General features: G+C 42.2%; 1 protein-coding gene across 5 annotated transcripts in view; it reads right to left on the bottom strand.

Annotated features, from left to right (window-relative positions):
- The window catches only part of MAST4 (microtubule associated serine/threonine kinase family member 4), a 563,401-nt gene that overhangs the window by 152,556 nt on the left and 390,069 nt on the right, over positions 1–20,776 (bottom strand). The window contains exon 1 of one of the 5 annotated variants that reach the window (XM_042940436.1): positions 13,567–13,765. The exons of 3 other annotated variants lie outside the window; for them this stretch is intronic. In XM_042940436.1, coding sequence (XP_042796370.1) covers positions 13,567–13,658 — 92 coding nt within the window. In that variant the 5' untranslated portion in view covers positions 13,659–13,765. Of the gene's footprint in view, positions 1–13,566; positions 13,766–20,776 lie in introns of those variants that run through there. One more of the 5 variants, XM_042940433.1, reaches the window with a different exon arrangement.

Here is a 20,776-nt window from a genome sequence, read left to right as displayed (position 1 = left end):
TGAAAATTATCAGGGCTCTGTATTCCCACACCTATCTTCAAATTGCCAGGTGGATTCTGTACCATAAAACCTGAGATGCTAGAATCTTACTTTACAATTATCATTTTCAATAATTAGAATGTTGCTGGAGTTATACTCCATTGGAGAGAGAAGAAGACAGTTAAATTTCTATCCAGATTAACCTCTTACTACTGGCAAGATTCAGGCAGTTAATTGATTTTGTTAAGCCCCCATTTTTTCTTCTGTAAAATAGATATTACAGATAGGGTGAAACTGAGGTGACAAACTTCCTCAACACATGTTCCGCCTCTTTGTCTTGCTTTGCTGATGTTGGTACATCTCCTACCGGTTATTAGACGCCGCTGTAATTACCTGGTTACACTGCTTTCTAACCCACCAGAAGGAAGGATCGTGCCACATGCATCTGTTTCCCAGGTGGTAACCACAGCCCTCATCATATAAAAGGTACTCAACAAATATGTGGTACGTACGTGAATAAATGAGGCAATGCGATGATTCCACAGACCCTGTCCACAGAAGTCAAATGTAGTCAAACTAGGCTATGAGGTTATCAGGATTCAGAAGGTGATTCAGGCTACCCACGAGCCACAAAGCAGGAAAAGGCTCACACAGAGATGCATAAATCATAAATAACCCCTCCAAATATTTTTAAATATAAACAACATCCCATGTTTCAGAGGTTAATCCCCCAGCTCTGAGCTTTGGGCCCAGTTTCTAATCATTTGACTCCTCTTTCGTACTACATTAACCAAAGAAAATAAATTGAAAGAGGAGCTGCACGGCCTTGAGTATCAGGGGCCTATCCCGTCCCAATCAAACCCCTGAGACATCCTAAAGAACCCAGTCTACGAAGAAGGAAAAACACAACAAAGAAGACAAAACTGAAATCACGTTAGCCTAACAGGCCTTAACATAGAGTTCAAGATATATACCCACCTGGAGCTTCCCAACAAAGTCCATAAATGTTGGGCCATGAATCCCCTCCAAACATGTTAGTTTCTTATTAAATAGATCTGAAATCAAACCTGTTAAGTGGCCGAAGAAAGAGCGACAGGCCACTGCCTGTGGGACACACCTAAAAGAATGGAAGAGCTGAAAAGCAAGCCTGAGTTTCTTCAGCTCTGGGCCGGGCATGCCACTCACACGGGAACTAGAAAACTGGCTCAAACTGAAAACGATAATCTTTCTGGAACAACAGGTCATGACGAGCTTCCTTAATGCCAAAATAAGTGTTTAGAGGGGACTTCTACTAACCGAAAGAAAGTGTAAACGGCTTATATATTTACTCTGGCTTGAATACAACATTTCTGAATATGCCTATCAGTGCCAAGAGTCAGAACCCTTTTCCTCATGGACCTTAAACCTGGAACCCATTCCATGGAATCTATTTCCTAGGAATGACATCAAAAGCCTGTATCACATTAATATCCAAACAGCTCAATTATCTGTACCTTCTGACTCCCCAAATCACCCTAGGCCTGGTATAAGAAGACAGACTAATTTTAAAGTCCTTAAAAGGTAAGGCAAACCACAACCTCTAATATTTAAAGAGATTCTTTTAAGAAGCCATCAAATGATTTATAATCAATCACAATTTCAAAGAAAACAGAAGTCTATGTACCTAGAAGGCATCTTGGCAATGAGGAAGCTGGTAAAATGAACTCAAAACCACTAAGATCTAAGAAGTGTTCTGAAGACAGAATTCTTGAGCCTGGATTCCTGTTAAGAAGGCTTATACAAACCACTATTAATTTCTCACCTTAAAAATCCTAGAGTTGCAAGGCTAACTTATCTGAAATTAATGAAAGAGAAGACAACTATTGAAAAAGAATGCTATAGGGGCACCTGGGTGGCTCAGTCAGTTGGGCGGCTGACTTTAGCTCAGGTCATGATCTCGTGGTCTGTGGGTTTGAGCCCCGCGTCTGGCTCTGTGCTGACAGCTCAGAGCCTGGAGCCTGCTTCCAATTCTCTGCCTCCCTCTCTCTCTGCCCCTCCTCTGCTTGCTCTCTGTCTCTCTCTCTCAAATAAAAAAAGAAAAGAAAATTAAAAAGAAAAAAAGAAAAAGAATGCTATATACAAATTTTATAGGTCACAGTGAAAATATTGGCAATAATTATCCCTTATTAACTCTCTGGTCCAAACATCTAACCCCAAATATCCAATACTAAAACATATAGAAAATTATAATTTGTAAGCATAGAAGCTCATTTTGGTGAATCTACCATAAGAACTATGACTTAAAACACCCCTGAATTACCCCTTCCTCTGAGTTCTGCTATTGATCCCTGAGGCCATTTGAGATCTAACATAAAAACTTCCTTTGCTTAAGAATGTATCAGAATGGTTAAAATTAACAATACAAGAAACAAAAGGTATTGGTGAGGATGCAGAGAAAGGGGAACCCTCACACTGCTGGTGGGAATGCAAACTGGCATAGCCACTCTGGAACACAGTATATAGGTTCCTCAAAAGGTTAAAAATAGAACTATCCTACAATTACACTACTAGGTATTTACCCAAAGTGTACAAAAATATGGATTCGAAGGGGTACATGCACCCCGAAATTTATAGCAACATTATCAACAGCCAAACTATGGAAAGAGCCCATATGGGCTCTTGACTGATGAATGAATAAAGAAGATGTGGTGAGGGGTGCCTGGGTGATTCATTTGGTTTGAGCATCTGACTTTAGCTCAGATCAGGATCTCACAGTAAGTGGGTTTGAGCCCCAGTGCACAGCCTGCTTGGGATTCTCTCTCTGCCCCTCCCAGCTCACGTGCATGCTTTCTCTCTCTCAAAATAAATAATTAACTTAAAAAAAAAAAGATGTGGTGTATATATACAATGGAATATTAGTCAAGCATCAAAAAGAATGAAATCGTGCCATTTGCAACGATGGAGATAGACCCTGTTAAGTGAAATAAGTCATTCAGAGAAAGACGAAATACCAAAAGATTTCACTCATGTGGAATTTAAGAAACAAAACATATGAACAGATGGGACAGGGGAGAAAGAGAGGGACACAAGCCTTAAGAGACTCTTAAAGACAGAGAACAAATTGAGGGTTGATGGAGAGAGGTAGGTGGGGGATGGGCTAGATGGATGATGGGTACCAAGAAGGGCACTTACTGTGATGAGCACTAGGTGATGTATGTAAGGGATCAATCACTGAATTCTACTCCTGAGACCAATATTGCACTGTTTGTAAACTAACTAGAATTTAAAAAAATTTGAGAAGAAAAAAACAATGTATCTTTTATGGAAAACGCAAATTCATCATCATCCATTCAAACTGTCAAATTAGGTGAGTGTGCCTATCAGCTGTTTTGCCACCTGTGTGTCCTTTTGGAGAGGTTGAGCAAGCATAGGCTAATTTTACAATGAACCATTTTTTGGATTAGCAAATATTTGTGTTTATTTGGATGCGTACTCAAATGGAGAACACCAAGTGGATAAAATTACTCTTTAGGTGGGGAAAAAAAAAAAAATCTATCTGACATGGCTTCAGTATCTCTAGAGCTCAGTGTCTAACAGAGATAATCTACTTGGAAAAGTCTGATTTTGTATCAAAAGTCGTGAGATCAGCCAAATGTAAGTAGTATTTTTACAGGAATTTTATCTCAAGTTTCAAGATCAACAAACCATTCCAAATCAACCGTAAGAAATAACATTACATAATAGTCACTTAATGGCTATTGTTTTACAGTAACAAAGGTTTCATTTACCCAATTTCCTAGACTACTTTATTCACCAGGCAGTTTCTCCCATGACAAACATACCTCTTCCTCTTAACCCCTCCATGTATATGTAAAAATAGAACCTTTAATACTTATGATTTCTAATTTAAAGATATCCATCATCTAGCATTTGAAAAGCTATGCATGTTAAAGGGACATAGGTGATTTTTATGCAAGCTATGGATTCAGTGATTTTCTTCAAATTTAGCAGCCAATCAGTATGGCAGTGGCTGGATAATAGTCTAATAGTGACTCAAGAAAGAAATGCGCTAAGGTCAAAGTCAGGGTCCTGAGACACCGACATGCACTGTAATGTTTAAAATTAGAATAAACCATAGCAAAGACAGCTTTAGGAAATACTCCTATGGCAAAATGACCCTGGTGAATCCATCAGTTTTCTTCTCTTTCTGATTCTATGACCCTAGGAGACCTCAGCAAGGGTCATCAGTTCCTCATTCGCTCCGCCCAGGTGATTCACTCAGAAACTAATATGCTATCTCCAAAAGATATCTGCAGTTTGAAATGCCACATCACGCTAGAAAGTTTCCAGGGACACGAAGCTGGTTCTTACCTTTAAGAGCTAAAAGCTTACTTGAGAACTTCACAACACAAATGGTAGGTGGCCGAGCATACGCCACGATCTGGATTTTGCCTATATATTGCCTACAATTAGTTTTCTAAGGGATCCCAGACTGTAACACAATCTGAGCCACTGACAAATCTAAGAACACCAAGTCAGTGGAATGTAGCAAGTGTCAGGGTTCTGTAACAACCCAAGCAATGTGAAGCTTAAGAGATAAACATTAATGGCTGTCTAATCTCCTTACCAGTTTGTTTATACCTTCAAATGCTGCTCAGGCCTTATAAATAAATAAGTAAGTAAGTAAGTAAAAACCAAAAGCACCATATGATGTTTCAGTCTGATTTTGGCATAACTACCTTCTCTAATAAGCATGTCCAATGGCCATTAATGTCGTTAAACCTCCTGCAGATCTTCTTGTTCTATTAATGAGGTTTCGGGTCAACATTTTCAGAATTTACAAACAACTTTCCTGATTACCAGGACAGAGGAAAAGAAAATAAAGTACCAGAACTTAAGTGTTAATGACCATGGGAACTTCTAGAGATCTTTCAAGTTACACAATGTCCCACGTACCACAAAAACCCAGTTTGCTATTATATACTCAAGACTTCCACTGATAGAGATTGCGCCTCTAATAAGTGGATTTATACACACCCCGTGCCCACTTTCATCCAGGTAGCCCCAGGACTATTTTAATATCTTGGCTCTACCACTTAACTTTCAAAGGGATTACTCAGTTACCATGACGTCACTCCCAAATGACTAGGTTACATGTAGTAAAGACAGCTCAGATTAAAATAGCTTGTGCATGCTCACACACACAAGATGGGTGTGTATGGGGGTGAGGTGGGGACTCGGGACTTCCAGTCTTAATCTCCCGGAGAAATCAGCCTCTTTCCAGTCTCCCAAATTATGCAGGAGTCCTATTCCAAGTTTTCTCCTCTAGGACCCATTTCCACATAGGGACTGAAGTTACTTCCTAACCCCAGCACCTCTCCGTTCTTAGCCCAGAAGGCAGATACTCTCCATCTTGAGGTGTACGACTCTCTTGTTTTAAAGACATCACCCAGGCTTCTGGTAACAGTATCTAAGTGTAAAGAGAACCAAGCAAAGCCATAAAAGCATATAATGTTCTACCCTGTCACTGTGAACTTGGTGATATACTCCTCCCAGTGCTGACAAGTTCTAGCAATGAATAGCCCATGCCTGCCCATGGAGCACAGACTCTATATTATAATGGTTTATTTTTAAAGAACTAATTTTTAAATCCTCCTTTTGCACTCTCTCACACACACACACACCCATCTCATTTCTTTCCTCCTCTCTTCTTTATCCTTCCCTCTCAACCCCCAAAGACCTTCCTATTCAAGGAGCAAAACAGTCTGCAATCTCCTATTGAAAGCTTCACACTAGAGAATAAAAGCTTTATTTTCGACATGTGCATATTCCTGCTCACGTCCTTTGTACGTGGTAAACTTTACTAGAGTACAGGACACACAGACTGCTGTGGCGTGGGGCGGCCAGGATCTCCCCAGGTACCACTGGGACAGCTGCTGGCTGTTCCTGGTCTGGGGACTTGGCTTTCTGCTCTTCCCTAAGGGGATGCCTTATTAGGTTGGGGGAGGAGGATCCACCGAGGGAGGGTCTCAAGGAATGCTACCAAAGTGAGAGCTAACCCTGAGGGGCAGACCAAAGGGTGAGTCCTGCAGTGACAGGCAGTCCCATCCAGCAGGCAGAGAACACAGTCTGGAGCTTGAAGAAAGGAGAGGGATGAAAGGAAGCACTGATGAAACAGGCCTGGGCAGAGCTCCGAGTGGGAGGAAAGGGGTGCAGAGACTCGGGGAGGGGCCACGCCTGCAGGTCAGGCATGGAGAGGATGAGAGGAAGCCAGTGAGTGAACCAGGTTTCAGCCTCCAGAGGAACACACTTCGGGGAGAGTCAGAGCTCAAGCTCCGGAAAACACAAAGTGGTGGGGGCAGGGGGAGGGAGCTTCGGGCACTCAGAGCCTGTGATGTGAAGCAAGAGTGGTAAGTGACAGGTACTCATAAGGCTGTGGACAGAGCCTGAGCTTCCAGAGAGGTGGTGAAAAGGAAACTGTCATTGCCCATTTGGGCGATGAGGCAGACAATAAAATGAGCAACAGTGAGTAAGGGGATATGATTCAGGGAACAGAGCTGCCGGGCCGGCTGTGAATGTGCAGGAGCTGGGACACGATGATGTGTCACTGCTGTAGGTAGCTACCCGCAGAGAGTGGTTACCACCCATGGTCTGCGATTCCTCACTTGACTACTATTTCCTGGCTCCTGGGCCTCAGCCCCAGCCCCACCCCCACCCTGTCACTGCCTCTGCTCTTGGTGCTGAGGTCACCCATGCCATCCCCATTGTCAGACACAACGCACATGTTCCTGCTGTCTCTCTGTGCAGTGACACTGCTGCCTGTCCTCCTCGCTGGAGCTCCATGAGAACACTCCAGATTCTCCTCCAAGTCTCTGTACCTGTACCTATCTGAATCTCTGCCCACTCCTTAAATGGAGCAACCTTATTCTCCCACAGATTCATCTACTGTATTTTTCGGATGGCCCTAATGATGACTCTCAAGCTTATTATTTCTGGTCCAGCCTCCCTGGTGCCCTAAACCCACACCCCCAACGGCCTGTCTAGGGCTCTTTGTTTCCTGCCTCAGAGCCTTTGCCATTCCCAGATGCCAATCCCAAATGCTTCCCACCAATGGCTCCTTCACGGTTTTTAGGTCTCCTGTTCAGTTTTATCTACCTCCTCAAAAGACACTCCCTGACCACATGATCTAAAGCAGCCCCCCCACACTGTTACTCTCTCTTCTCAGCACTTACTTATAAGCCTTTGGAACACTGATCACCATTGGACAATTGATTTATTTAGATGCTTGTTTATTTGCAAGGCCCAAGCACTCTGTCTTGTTCACCACTATAATCCTTGCCCAGCCCAAGATATTGGTGCTGTGAATATTGGCTGAGTGAAGGAAGGAACACTTCCTTACATTCAGCACATATTAGATGCTCAATAAATTAGATTAATCAGGCTTCTGGGGATCGAAGAGATGAGTACAAGTTCTTTGGTCTTCCCTTCCCCCACGCCTCTTTGTAAAGGTAGTTCCTTCATCTCCCAGGTCACAATCCCCAGGGCCACTATGCAACGTTTCCTGGTCTCTCAGAGTCGATGGTTCATCAATTTTTATCAACTTGATACCCTTTGTCTCTCTCAAAGTCATAATCTCACCGTATTCCCTCCTCACGCCTGCATAACCTTTTCGGTAGGCTACTGCAATGACTCATTCATTGGTTTCCAGGTCCCACCCTCCTCTCACAGACCTAAAATCCCCAAAGCTGCCAGATAGGCCTTCGTCCTTTTGGGTAAAGGCCAAGCAAGCTCCCACAAACAGCAAATGCCTCAACTCTCATCCTTAGCCTGATCGCCCACTACTCATCCCCTTGTTGTAACGATGGAAACAATGTGAATACTGAGTATCTACTGAGAGTTTTTACGTGCCAGTCATTGTGTTAGGCATTTTACTCATATGAGCATATTTTACTCCTTACAACAATCCTGTAAGTAATTTACCTGTCTCTGGTTTTAGATGGAGCAACTCTAGTCCAGTGAACTTGCCCAATCTCATTCAAACCCAGGTGAACTGGCTTTTAGATCAACCCTCTTCACCACTGTGGTATACTGCATTGCCTCTGCAAACTTTATGCATCAACAATACTGAGTTATGCTTCTGGTTTTTTATGCTCCAGCAATATTGAGCTATGTATAGTCCCTTGAACTCTGTTGCTAAGGCCACTGTGCCTTCATACACACCATTTCTTTTGCCCTTTGGGATGGCCCTGTCCTTCGGTCTGATAAACAGAAGAAACCTATCCTTCAAAACCTCCCTGAGGTATTGTCTTTTCCATATGGCTTCTCCTTTGGCTCCTTGAGACCAAAGTCTCTCTTCCCCACTGGCCACTCCTATGGCTTATATGTACCTTATAAATACTTCTCTATTGCCCTGGTTTGCAATGATTCATTTGCATGTCCTCATTGAAGGCAATTCTATGACTCAGCTTTGGGCTGCAGTGCCCAGGCACACAATAGATGCTCAGTAAATGTGGATTTAATGGGACTTTCCATAAAAGGGGTGAGTACAAATTCACTAATACCCCACATGTCAGGACAAGACAGAAGTTTATTCTTCATACTCTTTAGAGACACATATTCATGACGAAAACAAAAAGAAAAACTCACCAAACACTACAGATGTTTCTGAAAGGAAGATGAAGCACACATAAAAATTCAATACATTCAGCAGTTAAAGATCCCTGAATGTACCTGCTGTTCGGAGCAACTGCTGAGTAATATGAATTCAGAAAAAAAATAAAATGAAAGAAAGAAAACATTAAAAAAAAACCATTTGCAACTACAAGGATGGAACCAGAGAGTATTATGCTAAGCGAAATTAGTCAGAGAAAGACAAAAATCATATGACTTCACTCATATGAGGACTTTAAGAGACAAAACAGATGAATATAAGGGAAGGGAAGCAAAAATAATATAAAAACAGGGAGGGGGACAAAACATAAAAGACTCTTAAATATGGAGAACAGAGGGTTACTAGAGGAGTTGTGGGGGGGGGGGGATGAGCTAAATGGGTAAGGGGCATTAAGGAATCTACTCCTGAAATCATTGTTGCACTATATGCCCACTAACTTGGATGTACGTTAAAAAAAAAATGAAAGAATAAAACTGAGAAATAATAAAGTACACAACTTTTAAGTAAAGAAAAAACAAAAACAAAAAAACCCCAAAGCAACTTTTAGCCCATGAGTTCTCGCAAAATACATTAGGAAACCTGTTCCAAGTGATTAACTGAGTCACAAGGTGCTCATTGGCATGGACAATGACACTCGATTTAGGTGTCATTGAGATTTGGATAGCATCAGGTCAGCCCAATGAAAACATGACAGATTTCTGACCATTAAGGTTAAAAATCGAGTATCTTCTAGATTCTCTAGACTGTGTATCATTAAGACTAAAGTTGCACCTCAAAACTGAGCAGCAATACTTATAAATCAATGGTAGCCCTCTCTTTACATATGTGATATAAATCAAAGAGCAGCCTGATCTTCCTCCCCACAAAAGTTTTTAATCCAACAGGGGAAAAAGGTCATCGACATCAGTGGTAACATGAAGCAGCTGTAGATTTCTGTCCCTCAAAGCAGCAGGTGAATGGCTGTACTGAGTCAGCCTTGATGAAATGAGAAGGGGAAAGAGGAGATCAAGGCAGACATCAAAAAAGAAACTGTGTCCGGTTGAAAAGGAGTGCTTGATGAGATGGGACATCTTTGCCTTCTACCCGATCTCAGCAGGAAAAACTTTCAGTGTCTCACTATGGCCGTTCCCTTTATTCACAGGGATATGTTTCAAACCCCCCAGAAGAAGCCCAAAAGATGCCAAAGAGTACTGAACCCTATATACACCGTTTTCTTCTACATCCAAAATAAAATAAAGTTCATAAATTTGGCACAGTAAGAGATTAACAACGGTAACTAATAATAAAATAGAATAATTATAACATAGTGTAATCAACATTAGGCGAATATGGCCTGTCTCTCAAACTTTATTACACTGTATTCACCCTTCTTCTCGGGATGATGTACAAAGTGTCTATGCGAGGAGATGAAGTCAGGAGAATGATATAAGCATCGTGACCTAGTGTTCGGCCGCTATCATCTGCTTTGGGACTGTGGCTGACCACTGGTAGCTGCACCAAGTAGAACCACAGATTAGGGAGGACTGCTGTGTTAAGTAGATATTCTTCATCGACTTGAGGAAGTGGCCCTCTATGCCTGGTTTTCTGAGAGTTTTTGTCATATGAGTGAGTAATGGATTTTTCTGTGATCCTGTGATAATGCTTACTTAGCTTATTTATGTGATGGATTCCATTGATTGATTTTCTGGTGTTGAACCACCTGTGCATAGACTTGGGACCAACAGGTCATGATGAATAATTGTTTTTATACAGTGTTAGATTTGATTTGCTAGTAGTTTATTGGCAGAAGCTATGAGGTATTTTCCAGGCAAAACTTCCCTAGAAGTATAAACCTTAAGACAGTGTCACTTGTGATCATTCAAAGAATCTGACAGCAAGGCAAGAGGAAGTAAAGATATTTTGAAGGGCTTAAGACTTTACAGAATATTTATAAAAATTTTCATAAAATTAAAAGAAGAAAATTTCCCTTAAAATGAAAATGACGTGACAAAAAAACACACAGTTTCCAATGGAATATGTGAGCTTTACAGCAAAACACAGACAAAGTCAGTGTGCACCCAGACAAGTGCTGTCCGTCACAGTCAAGACAAAAAAGAATGAAGGGAACAATAAATTGTCTTTGGGATTCAGGATAAGGAATTCAGGCTGTCAGTTCGTCAATACTGTGTAACAATCTAGGCCCGGGATTAGGTCTGCAGGATCCTCTGTGCAAGAACTTAGGGAGTTAGAAGTTATAGGCCCAGGCAGGCCCAGTTTCAAAACTTCAAAGTTTCCCTCTGACAGAGCAAACCAAGCCATGCTGAACTGGCAAGGCAAATGTGAAGGAGCAAACCAAAAAGGCTTCCATGATGACAACGCCCTATACAATACAGACTTAAGGCGAGAATGGGAAACCATTCGCCTTCTCCTTCTTTTGTCTGAGTGGTATAAACATCCTATCCCAAAGAGCTCTAAGATGTTCATTCACATGCTCCAAGCTGGATTTCAGTCTTTGATAGATGCAAGAAGCTGATATTAAAGAAAAGGTTAGGATGAGGTTCCCGAAGTTACTAAATTAATCAGAACAAGTAACTAGGAAAAACACGTAAAATGAATGATCCATCAGACCAAGTCGGCAAGTGTTCAGAAAAGCTCGGCTTGCGCCACAGAGATATGCCCAGGGCTAAGGCACGTGACCTGAGGGCGAGGGCAAGGGGTCCTCACCTGAACACCAGACACACCCACAATGAGACTGGCTAAAGGACAACCTGAGGACAGCGAGGTCTTTTTGAAAGGACAGATTTAGGGAACCTGATGAGCCAGCTGAGGAATGGGGTTAATGTGGGAGCTGGAGGAGGAGACAGGATTTAGAGCAGGGAAGGGAGGTCACAGAATGGGAAGAGTCCCACTGTAAGCATATGCTACATGTCCTTAGGGAAGGACACAGAGCTGGAACTGATCACTGTATAATAAGAGAATGCAACAACTACATACATCGCCCTGGACCGGAAGACACCTGCCCTTCAAGTTTCCTAATCTCCATAATAAATATAAAGTAGTGCCGGTCTTTGAGACCAATAAGTAGATGTGTGTAGGCAGGATCTTCAAGACACCTATGTGCAAACTCTGGGAATCCTGGAAATCCCCAGTAACAGACGGGCTGTGACAACCTACACTAATAGAAGGGAGGGAAGAAAATCCATCCCCTTTTCTGTTTCCCTGAACTGAAAAAAACGGGTCTATGACTTAAGGAGTAGAGAAAGCCCTCCCACACTCTCCCATTTTGCTGGGAAGAACCTAAGTGACTTCAGAATGTGGGCTCTCTGCCTGTGTGAGCTGTCTGAATTGGCGTGTTCTGGGCTGGAACTAGAATCCCCTGGGCTGGAAAGTCAGGGTCAGACTGGCCTGAGAATTCGCTCAATAGTATTATCAACAGGTAGATGGCTAGAGGCTCCAGCTGCTTTTCAGACTCAGACACACAGGTGTGACGTCAGAGCAGACTGCTCTCTAGAAGCGGCTCCAGGTGAGAGTACAGATTGCATCATAGCCAGGACTAAACCAAAGGGCCCTCGACAAACTGAAAAGGTAAGAAGTTACAGACTTTACTGCCATGAAAGCCGTGGTCTTATTCACAGACAGCATTATCTCATCAACTAACTACTCGTGTTTATTTTGCTGGGGGAGAGGTGCATGGATGATACGTCTCGAACAAAAATGACCAACACCAAAAGATAAGGTCTCTGAATATATACAGCAGAACAAGAAAAGCACAGCTACCTTACGTAAATGGCACAACTTGAGAATCTCACACGGTTTACTGGTACCAACTCTGTTCAAGTTGCATTAAAGGTAGTATGACTTTAAAATCTAGTCACTATCAGACATACATGTGTGTGTTTTATATGTGTGTGTGTGCATGCGCATATACAAAACACGACACTTGTGAGTATTCCAGGATGCTTCTGAAATCTAAGAAATACCATGGGAACCTTCCAAAGTTTTCCAAAGTATTACGTACCAGAACTTATACTACAAGATGCTACGGATGTAACAAGAAAGTACACCATTTCTTGTGTCCCTGAGACACTGGAGCCCAGAGCTTCAGAAGCTCCAAATCTGATAGCCAGCATCCTGTTTATTTGACCGCACCACTGCTCTTACGCACATATGAGCACGTGTATGTCCAAGCCAAGTTTGGAAGAAAAACGAAGAATCTACATTTAAGCAACTCAGAAGGTATGCCCCTCTAAAACCACAACGATGCCACCTTTCTGTGCCGGACACAAGACACAGAAGAGAAACACTTCCTTTAAAATCATCTCCTCTCAATCTCGGAACTGCCTTTCACTTTTGCCCCCAGCTTCATCCTGGTTTTAAAATTGTCTTGGCCTCCACCTATTCTGTCAGGTATTTTACCAACTGAAAAGGCCAACCTGTATTAGGAATAAATGTCAGCAAACCAACAAGAACAAACAAACAAACAAACAACAACGGCAAAGTTACGCGGACCTGTCTCTTTTAAACAGACAATAGGAAACAGGCTAACTTGAGCTTTCTTTGCATTGCACATCTGCACCTTATAAAGGTCAAGTCTTTACTAGAAGGTAACATCTGAGAGGCTCTACAAAAAGCAGAAGCGTCCTCGGACGTCTGGGTGAAGGAAAGGGCTGGAAAAGATCCCATCAGTATCTTCCTCCTCTATTTCTCTCCCCTCCACTCACAACCCTTCCCCTCCTGAACCACATTTCAAAAGGAGAACAACTCTGGAAGTACAGGCCATCAGGATTACCCAGGAAATCCACGAGAATGACAGAATACCTGAAACAGCGGCCCCCTGGCAGGGCAGAAACTTTTCAAACTGCCACTGTCTAAACAGAACCCCAGCTGTTAAGGCAGTCTGGCCGCCTCCAAAGCCAACACACTCCCTTCTCCAGGCAAAGTATCCCCGCGGTTTTTACCTTTGTGTTCGCCGAAGCCTGTTCCCACTCCTCAAATGAGGCAAAGTAAAGTTTGAGAGCACAGTCCAAAAATTGGGGTCAGACATATCCATTTCGTTCTCTCTTCAATTCACTGCGGGTTCAAGGCCATAAGGCCAGACCGGGGAGGGAGGAGGCGGGGGGGTGGAGAACGGAAAAAGAAAAAAAAAAAAAAAGAAAAAGAAAAAAGAAAAAAAAAAAAAGAAAAAAAAAATCCCAATTATCTACTCACTCCCTCCAGAGGAAACGTGCTGTGAACTGTGATCTCAAGAACTTGGAGCCTGTCTGAGAAGTACCCCTAGCCTTTAATTAACACACAGCCATTTCTCCAAGGCTCAGGAAACTTATTTCCTCACGGGTTTGCCCTCTCCTGGTCAGCCCTGGGCAGCTATAAACAGTAATTACAAGAGTTGGGCCGTGCGTTCTGCACAAAATGCTGTCTGTGTGTGATTCAGTCCAAGGTACTTTGTCATCTGTTTGGCAGATACCATTTGCAGCTCCTGCGGGGGGTGGGAGGGGAGGGCGACGACTATTTTAAGGCTTCGGTTCCGGGAGGCTGCTGCTTATCAGCAAACCATTCAACATCCGAACATGCCCAGTGCCGTGTTTCCTTTTGGTATCTACATACAAGGAAAAGAAGTGAAATGGAAAAAGCGCCTCTTCTCCCCCTTCGGAAAAAAAGGAAACTTAAAAGCACTTGCAGAGAGCGGGCCTATAGGCGGACTTGAACAGGGCACCTTTGTGCGGCCTCCGCCGGCAGGGGCTGGGCCGGGGCCCCTTCCCCACCGGCAGACCCTCCCCCGGGAGCTGGGCCTCATGGGAAAGGGGGCAGGCTTGGGGGTGGGGTGGGGTGGGGACCCGTGCGCGAGCCCCGGAGCACCCCGGACCCCAGCATCTTCAGGCCCGCGCCGCGCCCCCGGCCCGCAGCCGCAGTTGGATCATTCCCCCCAAATCAATCAATCAATCCAGCCGCGGCCCGCACCCGCTGAGGTGAGCGCTGGGCGCACCTGAGGGCTGGTCTGTGATTCACGGCAGAATGGATCACCATGAAAACACTCCTAGGAAGTCAGTAATTACTCTTCACCCGGACGCTGTTTGTAGGAAAAGCACGCCAAGGGGAGGCCACACTCACCTAAAACCCCAGTCAACTGGATTTATGAGTTTACATCCAGTTGATGAGTTACGACAGGCACAGCTGTTGGCTTCGCGGACTGCAACAAATCCAGGGAATGGCCAGCTCCTACCTGTACAGACGCTCCCTGGCACTTAGTCAACAAATGCTAGAGTTATTTTCCTGCCACATGTGTTAGAACTTGAAAGGAAGATGAAATCAACGTTCCTGTTGTTCATCTGGAAGAAAGGCATGGTGTTCAAAGAGCTCCCCTAACAGGCAAATGCTTGTGTAAAAGTCTATACGGAAGAAAAAAAAAAAAAAAGAATTTAAATTAGCTGCCTTAAATTGGCGTAATATGGTGAGAGATAGTAAATTTTAAAACAAGATTTTAGTAAAAAAAAAAAAAGAAAAAAAAGACTCAAAAAATGGTTTAGTTCACCTAGTGAATACTGCAGACAAACTTGCTTACCTAAATAGCAAGCAGAGTGACAAGGGAAGAGAGGTCAGCTGACAAGGGAGTTGTAAACAGACAACAGGAGTGCACTCTGGGATCCTCTTTATCTAATTCTTGTGACTCCCAGAAATAGTTTCACCCCAAGGACTCTAGGAATTTCTGATCATTGTTGTATAGGGCTTTCTTATGCATCATCTTTTGAAATTCTCACTGAGGCTCCTCAGATCCTTGAAATCTACTAAGGTAGACAAAGAAGGCAATATTTTTCTCAATTTAACAAGTGACAAAATACACTACACCAGATACTTAGGAACTTGATTCAGTATTTTTTGCTCCACACTGTAAAAACAGGCTTTTAAGGATTTAAAAGGGTATTTAAAAAAATTTCTTTAAGGTTTATTTGCATTTGACAGACAGAGCACGAGTGTGGGAGGGGCAGAGAGAGAGGGAGACACAGAATCTGAAGCAGCTCCAAGCTCTGAGCTGTCAGCACAGAGCCTGACTTGGGGGGGGGGGGGTGGGGGAGGGTGAAACTCACCAACCACTGAGCCAAAGTCAGATGCTTAAGTGACTGAGCCACCCAGGCGCCCCTAAAAGAGTATTTTTAAAGGCTGACACAAACTACCAAGCTCCAAAGCAATTTCTCCACCTCAGTACTTGGACATTTTAGGCTGGATAACTCTTTGTTTGGGGGGTTGTGTTGTATACGGGAAGACTTTAGGCAGCATCCCGCCTTCCACCCCCTAGTCGCAGATTGTAACAATCAAAAATGTCTGTAGACTTCGCCAAATGTTCTTTGGGGGCAAGATCACCCCTGGGTGAGAACTACTGCTTGTAATTATGTCTCCCTCTTAGAATGGTAGGATAGACCATTGGTTAAGAGCAACAACTTTGGGTCTGAATTCTGGATCCAACAACTACTATGACTTGAGGCAAGTCACTTAATTTCTGCCCATTTTCCCCATTTTTGGGGGTTCAGGATAGGACAACGTCTGAGATTACCATAAATGAGAGGGCATACATAAGGCCTTGTAAGCAGTGTTTAGAACACAATGTATATAAATGTTAGCAATACACAGAAGTTAACAGAATACAATACTAAAAGGAATGGGAATAGAGCAGAGGACACCCCACACCATGCCCTCTGTTATGGTGATGGCTTGAACATGCCTCTATGCAGTGCTGGTCACATTGTATGGTAAGTGCCTGTTTACTACGGTCTTCCATCTTCCATATGAGTCTGTGAATTCTTCAAGGCTGAAGTCATGTGTTACTGATTTCCGTATTCCCCAAATCTGACAGTTCCTGATTTATACAAGCAGTTAATAAATGCTTTTTGAATGGAGACGCTTCAGATGCTTTAGTATCTATGTTTCCCTTAAGATGCCCTAAAATGATTAGTGGTAGCAGGTCAATTGATTTTTTTCAAAGAATCGCAACTTCTTAAGAATTCCATGAAGATACTTTAAGAGAATGAAGCTCTAAAGAATTTCTCTTATTAATTTTTATCTATATTCTGTAACTGAAAAGAGAAGTACTAACATTCCTTATGTCTTAACAGCAAAGAAATGTCATCATTAGGGGCACCCGGGTGGCTCAGTCAGTTGGGCAGCCGACTTCAGCTCAGGTTGTGATCTCACAGATTGTGAGTTCCAACCCTGCATCCAGCTGTATGCTGGCAGTGCGGAGCCTGGTTGGGATTCTCTCTTCTCCCTCTTTCTCTGCCTCTCCCCCACTCACACTGTCTATCTCTCTGTCTAAAGTTAAAAAAAGAATAATAAATTACATGTTGAAGAAACTGTGTTGAAAGTGCAGAAAGAAAATTTAGGGAGCTTGACAACTGTCCTTGAATACTGAATTAACAGTGCAGAAGACTCTTTGGATCTGAAGATGAAAAAGACTGAAAAAAAAACAAGAAAGGACCTCCTATAAGGGTGTCTGAGTAGAGGTAACCTGAAGGAGATCCAGTGAACAGACATCAAGTTCTGGATGGTTCCAAGACCTCATGATTCTCTACTTCTCAACTCTTGCATTCTATTCTTCCTGAAAAGCCCAGGTATTTGAGCAACAATGATAACTAACATGGGTAAATAATGCATAAAACATATTTTTCTTCTCTTGACTGAATGATAAATATCCTGGCCTATGAGCAGGTGTCATTACAATCTCCACCCTATACATTCTGAGTAACCCACCCTGAAAATTCTCAAAGGGATGGGAAAAAACATAATTTTTTTAAACTACATATACTTTAACACAGTTTTTGCACTTAAAAGGCTTGGGAAAATGTGGGTTGTATCCAAAATGAAAAAAAATAAAAACGGGCAAAATGCGTGAGGAGCCAGAAATGAACTACTTAATACAGAGAAAGTGGCTGATACATTCCCACATTCATTTAAGATAAGAGTAGGTGTGATGCTCAAGTGTAACTTGTCTTCTAACCTGTTTGACTTGATTTGAGAACTTATGATTCAGAAGATAATGCAGTCAGCAAACAAAAGAATTAAAATTGTCAGAACTACTGACATTTTTGTACAGACAAAATAATTACATGGGCAGAAACTAGAGTATAGTTTAGTTGCAAGTGCAGTAAAACTGGGTGAAGAACTAAGACGAAATTGAGATTATTGGAAATTCCTAAGACTACAGCCAGTCTAAGTCAATATACAGATATTTAGCAAGATTTTCTACTTATTGCACAATAACTAAGCCTACACATTAATGGACAAGCTTTGTGATCCAGAATGCTCATTCACTTAATCAGATGATATTATCAGTCATTGTTTTTATAAGAAAGGTAAATGACAATGAAAAATAACCTTGTCATGCTACCGAAATGCTGGCTTAGGATAAAATGAGTACTTAAGAATGGGTCAAATTCTTCACTGTTCACCAACCCCCCAAACAAAGAATTCCATGTTCTTTTCATTGACTTGAATTCTCCCTTCTGCTTCCCACCCTCTGCCCCATGTCCATGCAATAGGGTTTTCTCCCACCACACATAGAACAGTGTTGAAGATAATATCCCTCGAGCCTCCCCTGAACTTAAACACTGTGGGAAACTAAGCTTTCAAGTGCAGGTGAGTGGCTCCCTGCACTGACACTCTGGCCACAAGGCCGATTCCAATGATAAGACACAATGAAAAGTGGTGTTGATACTGAGTTTCCAAAGGTATTCTGCCTGATCTTGGCCTAGTCTGGGGACTGTGCTGTAAACTAAACTTGACCTCTATGAATCCCCATCTTTAGAACACCTAGAAGTGACTACTTCCCCACTGCTGTCCACACCTACAGGTCTACTTTGGCTTCTAAATGCTGTCTTGTGAATTGAAGGGTAGAAGTGTGAAGAGAAAATTGCCCATCCTGAATAAGCAATCCTTGTAATCACTGCACATCTTAAGGAATAAAACTTAAAGGTGGAGTTAGAGATGTGGAGTATGTTGAAAGAAAACTCTATTAGTGTTATTAAACCATTTTTTTGCTCATGTTACCAAACTATGAAAGAAGATAAAAAGGTAAATGAAAATTAACTTGTAGGTATAAGTCTGAATGCTGAACACCAAGAGATAGATAATAAATAAGGTTACATTATCCTGGGAATATGAAAAAAAAAAACTTTAAACAATATTTCAAGGTAGATTGACATTTATAAAGTGAATAGATAAACCAAAGGAAACACAATAAAACTGATTTATGTTTCCTGGCAGGTTGGGCAGAGAACTGCATAATCCCCAAGGGCGAGTTGAAGGACAAGGTCTGAGAGAGCAAAGGACAGGCTTAAGAGTGGCTAGAACGGGAAGAGAACCTAACATTTTTCCTCAGGTACTCCTTGGATCCCAGGAGAATCACAGGCTCAGGAAATGTAGGAAATAACCAGTAACTTACAAAAACCCAAGAGGAGAGAACAGATGATTATGAGCAATGAAGTACTGTTCAAACGAGGGACTCCTTGATGTGTAACACAGAGAAGAGGAGGAGAACATGCATGATGGCAGCCCAGCACAGAGGATGGGGTTGGGTGTCATAATCACTGCTTGCAAGCGTGTTACCCTAGCCCTCCATCATCTGGCTTTCAAGCAAGAGAAGATCCCGGGAGGAGCTGCATACTTAGTCTGTCAGAGCTCCAGGATAGACGTGGACAGAATAGGTCTATCATCCTTATAGGGCAGCAAGGGTCATCCTACAGGAGAGGAGTGGGAGGGAGCCAGAGAGCAGTGTGTCTTCTCCATCCTAAACCGGCGGCTCGAAGATCCACTAAAAACTGACACACAGTACTGGCCCCTAACAGAACTAAGCAATCCAATCTTAGAGCAGAGAACAAGTCTTGGAGATCAGCCCCCCTCATCTGACAAACTCGGAAGGCTAACTCCCATCTCACTTTAAGACCGAACTTCTTGCCACCTGTTCTAGGTGGCCTTCCTTTGAGGCTCCCTAACCCCACCACGCTGAATATCCCTCTAATGGCCTCTGTTCCTGACAGCCTCCGCAGAAAAAAAAGGTCCTCCCACCACATCAAAATCTCTGTTCATTTGCAGATCAATCCCCCTTGGGTAAGAGGGAAGGGGCTGTATCTCCTCCATCTTTAAATCCTCAATACACCCATTCACATGAATGTTAGAGAAAGGAGAAGAGGAAAAAAAGATTTGCTCAGGGTTAGAAAGATATTTGATAGCAAAGTCAGGTAGAGAATCATGCTATTTTGAAGATTCAGCTTGTATATGTTTGGCAAAGCTTTTTTGATCTATTCCTATTCAATTTCATGAGTCCATTTCATTATCTATATATGCTGTATCAGTTAAGCAGGTCTACTGTCACAGATTTCAAAATCTCAGAAAATAGAGACCATGCATACGTAGCTATATGCATGTATACATATACATATATGTAATTAGATTATATGAAATGCTAAATGCTTTTTGAATGTAACAGTGACCCTCAGTTACTAATCATTGTAATAGTCTCTCAATCTGGAATTAATGTCAAGGACCTGGAGTTTCTTGACCCAGAAGCTTGGGTCTAAGGTTCATCATTTCTTATCCAGCTCCTGAGCATGAATTACAGTACAATTATCACAAGTGTCAATTTGGTTTAAGTGGGTCAGGGTAGTTATATTTAGCCCTTTAGTAGCTGACACTAAGACCTTTCTGTAATGTAAGATTAAAGTTAATTTATCAGTTCTTTTTTTCTTGAATATTTTTCCAGGTCAGACATCTAAAGTTATGGAAAACTATCCCATTAAAGTAAGAGTTAAGAGTTTCCAACAAAGTACCACATAAGGAGCATATACAGACAGAGGTAGAAACCATGCGCTTCTGTTAACAATCCAAAGTTTATCCCATTGCTAAAGCTGATACAAATTCTTCCACAAATCACAGGCTAGTATTTAACTTAAGACACAAAATATTTTAGCCAAGTTCTCAAGCAAACTTTAGGACCTACATCTATTACTATCCGTCATTTTCACTGTTAATAAAGCTATTAAAATAAATATTAATTCATGGAATACAGTGTTTAGAATGAAAAGTGTTCAATCTAATAAATCATCATAAAAATGCACTCAAAGCATCACTCGTATCTTTTTACCCATTTAATTGGCAAAGATTAAAATAAAGATCCTACTCAAT

This window comes from Panthera leo, chromosome A1 (genome assembly GCF_018350215.1).
Source record: "Panthera leo isolate Ple1 chromosome A1, P.leo_Ple1_pat1.1, whole genome shotgun sequence".
NCBI lineage: Eukaryota > Metazoa > Chordata > Mammalia > Carnivora > Felidae > Panthera > Panthera leo.
The sequence above is the reverse complement of the archived record's forward strand: the minus strand, read 5'-3'. Positions and strand labels throughout refer to the sequence as shown.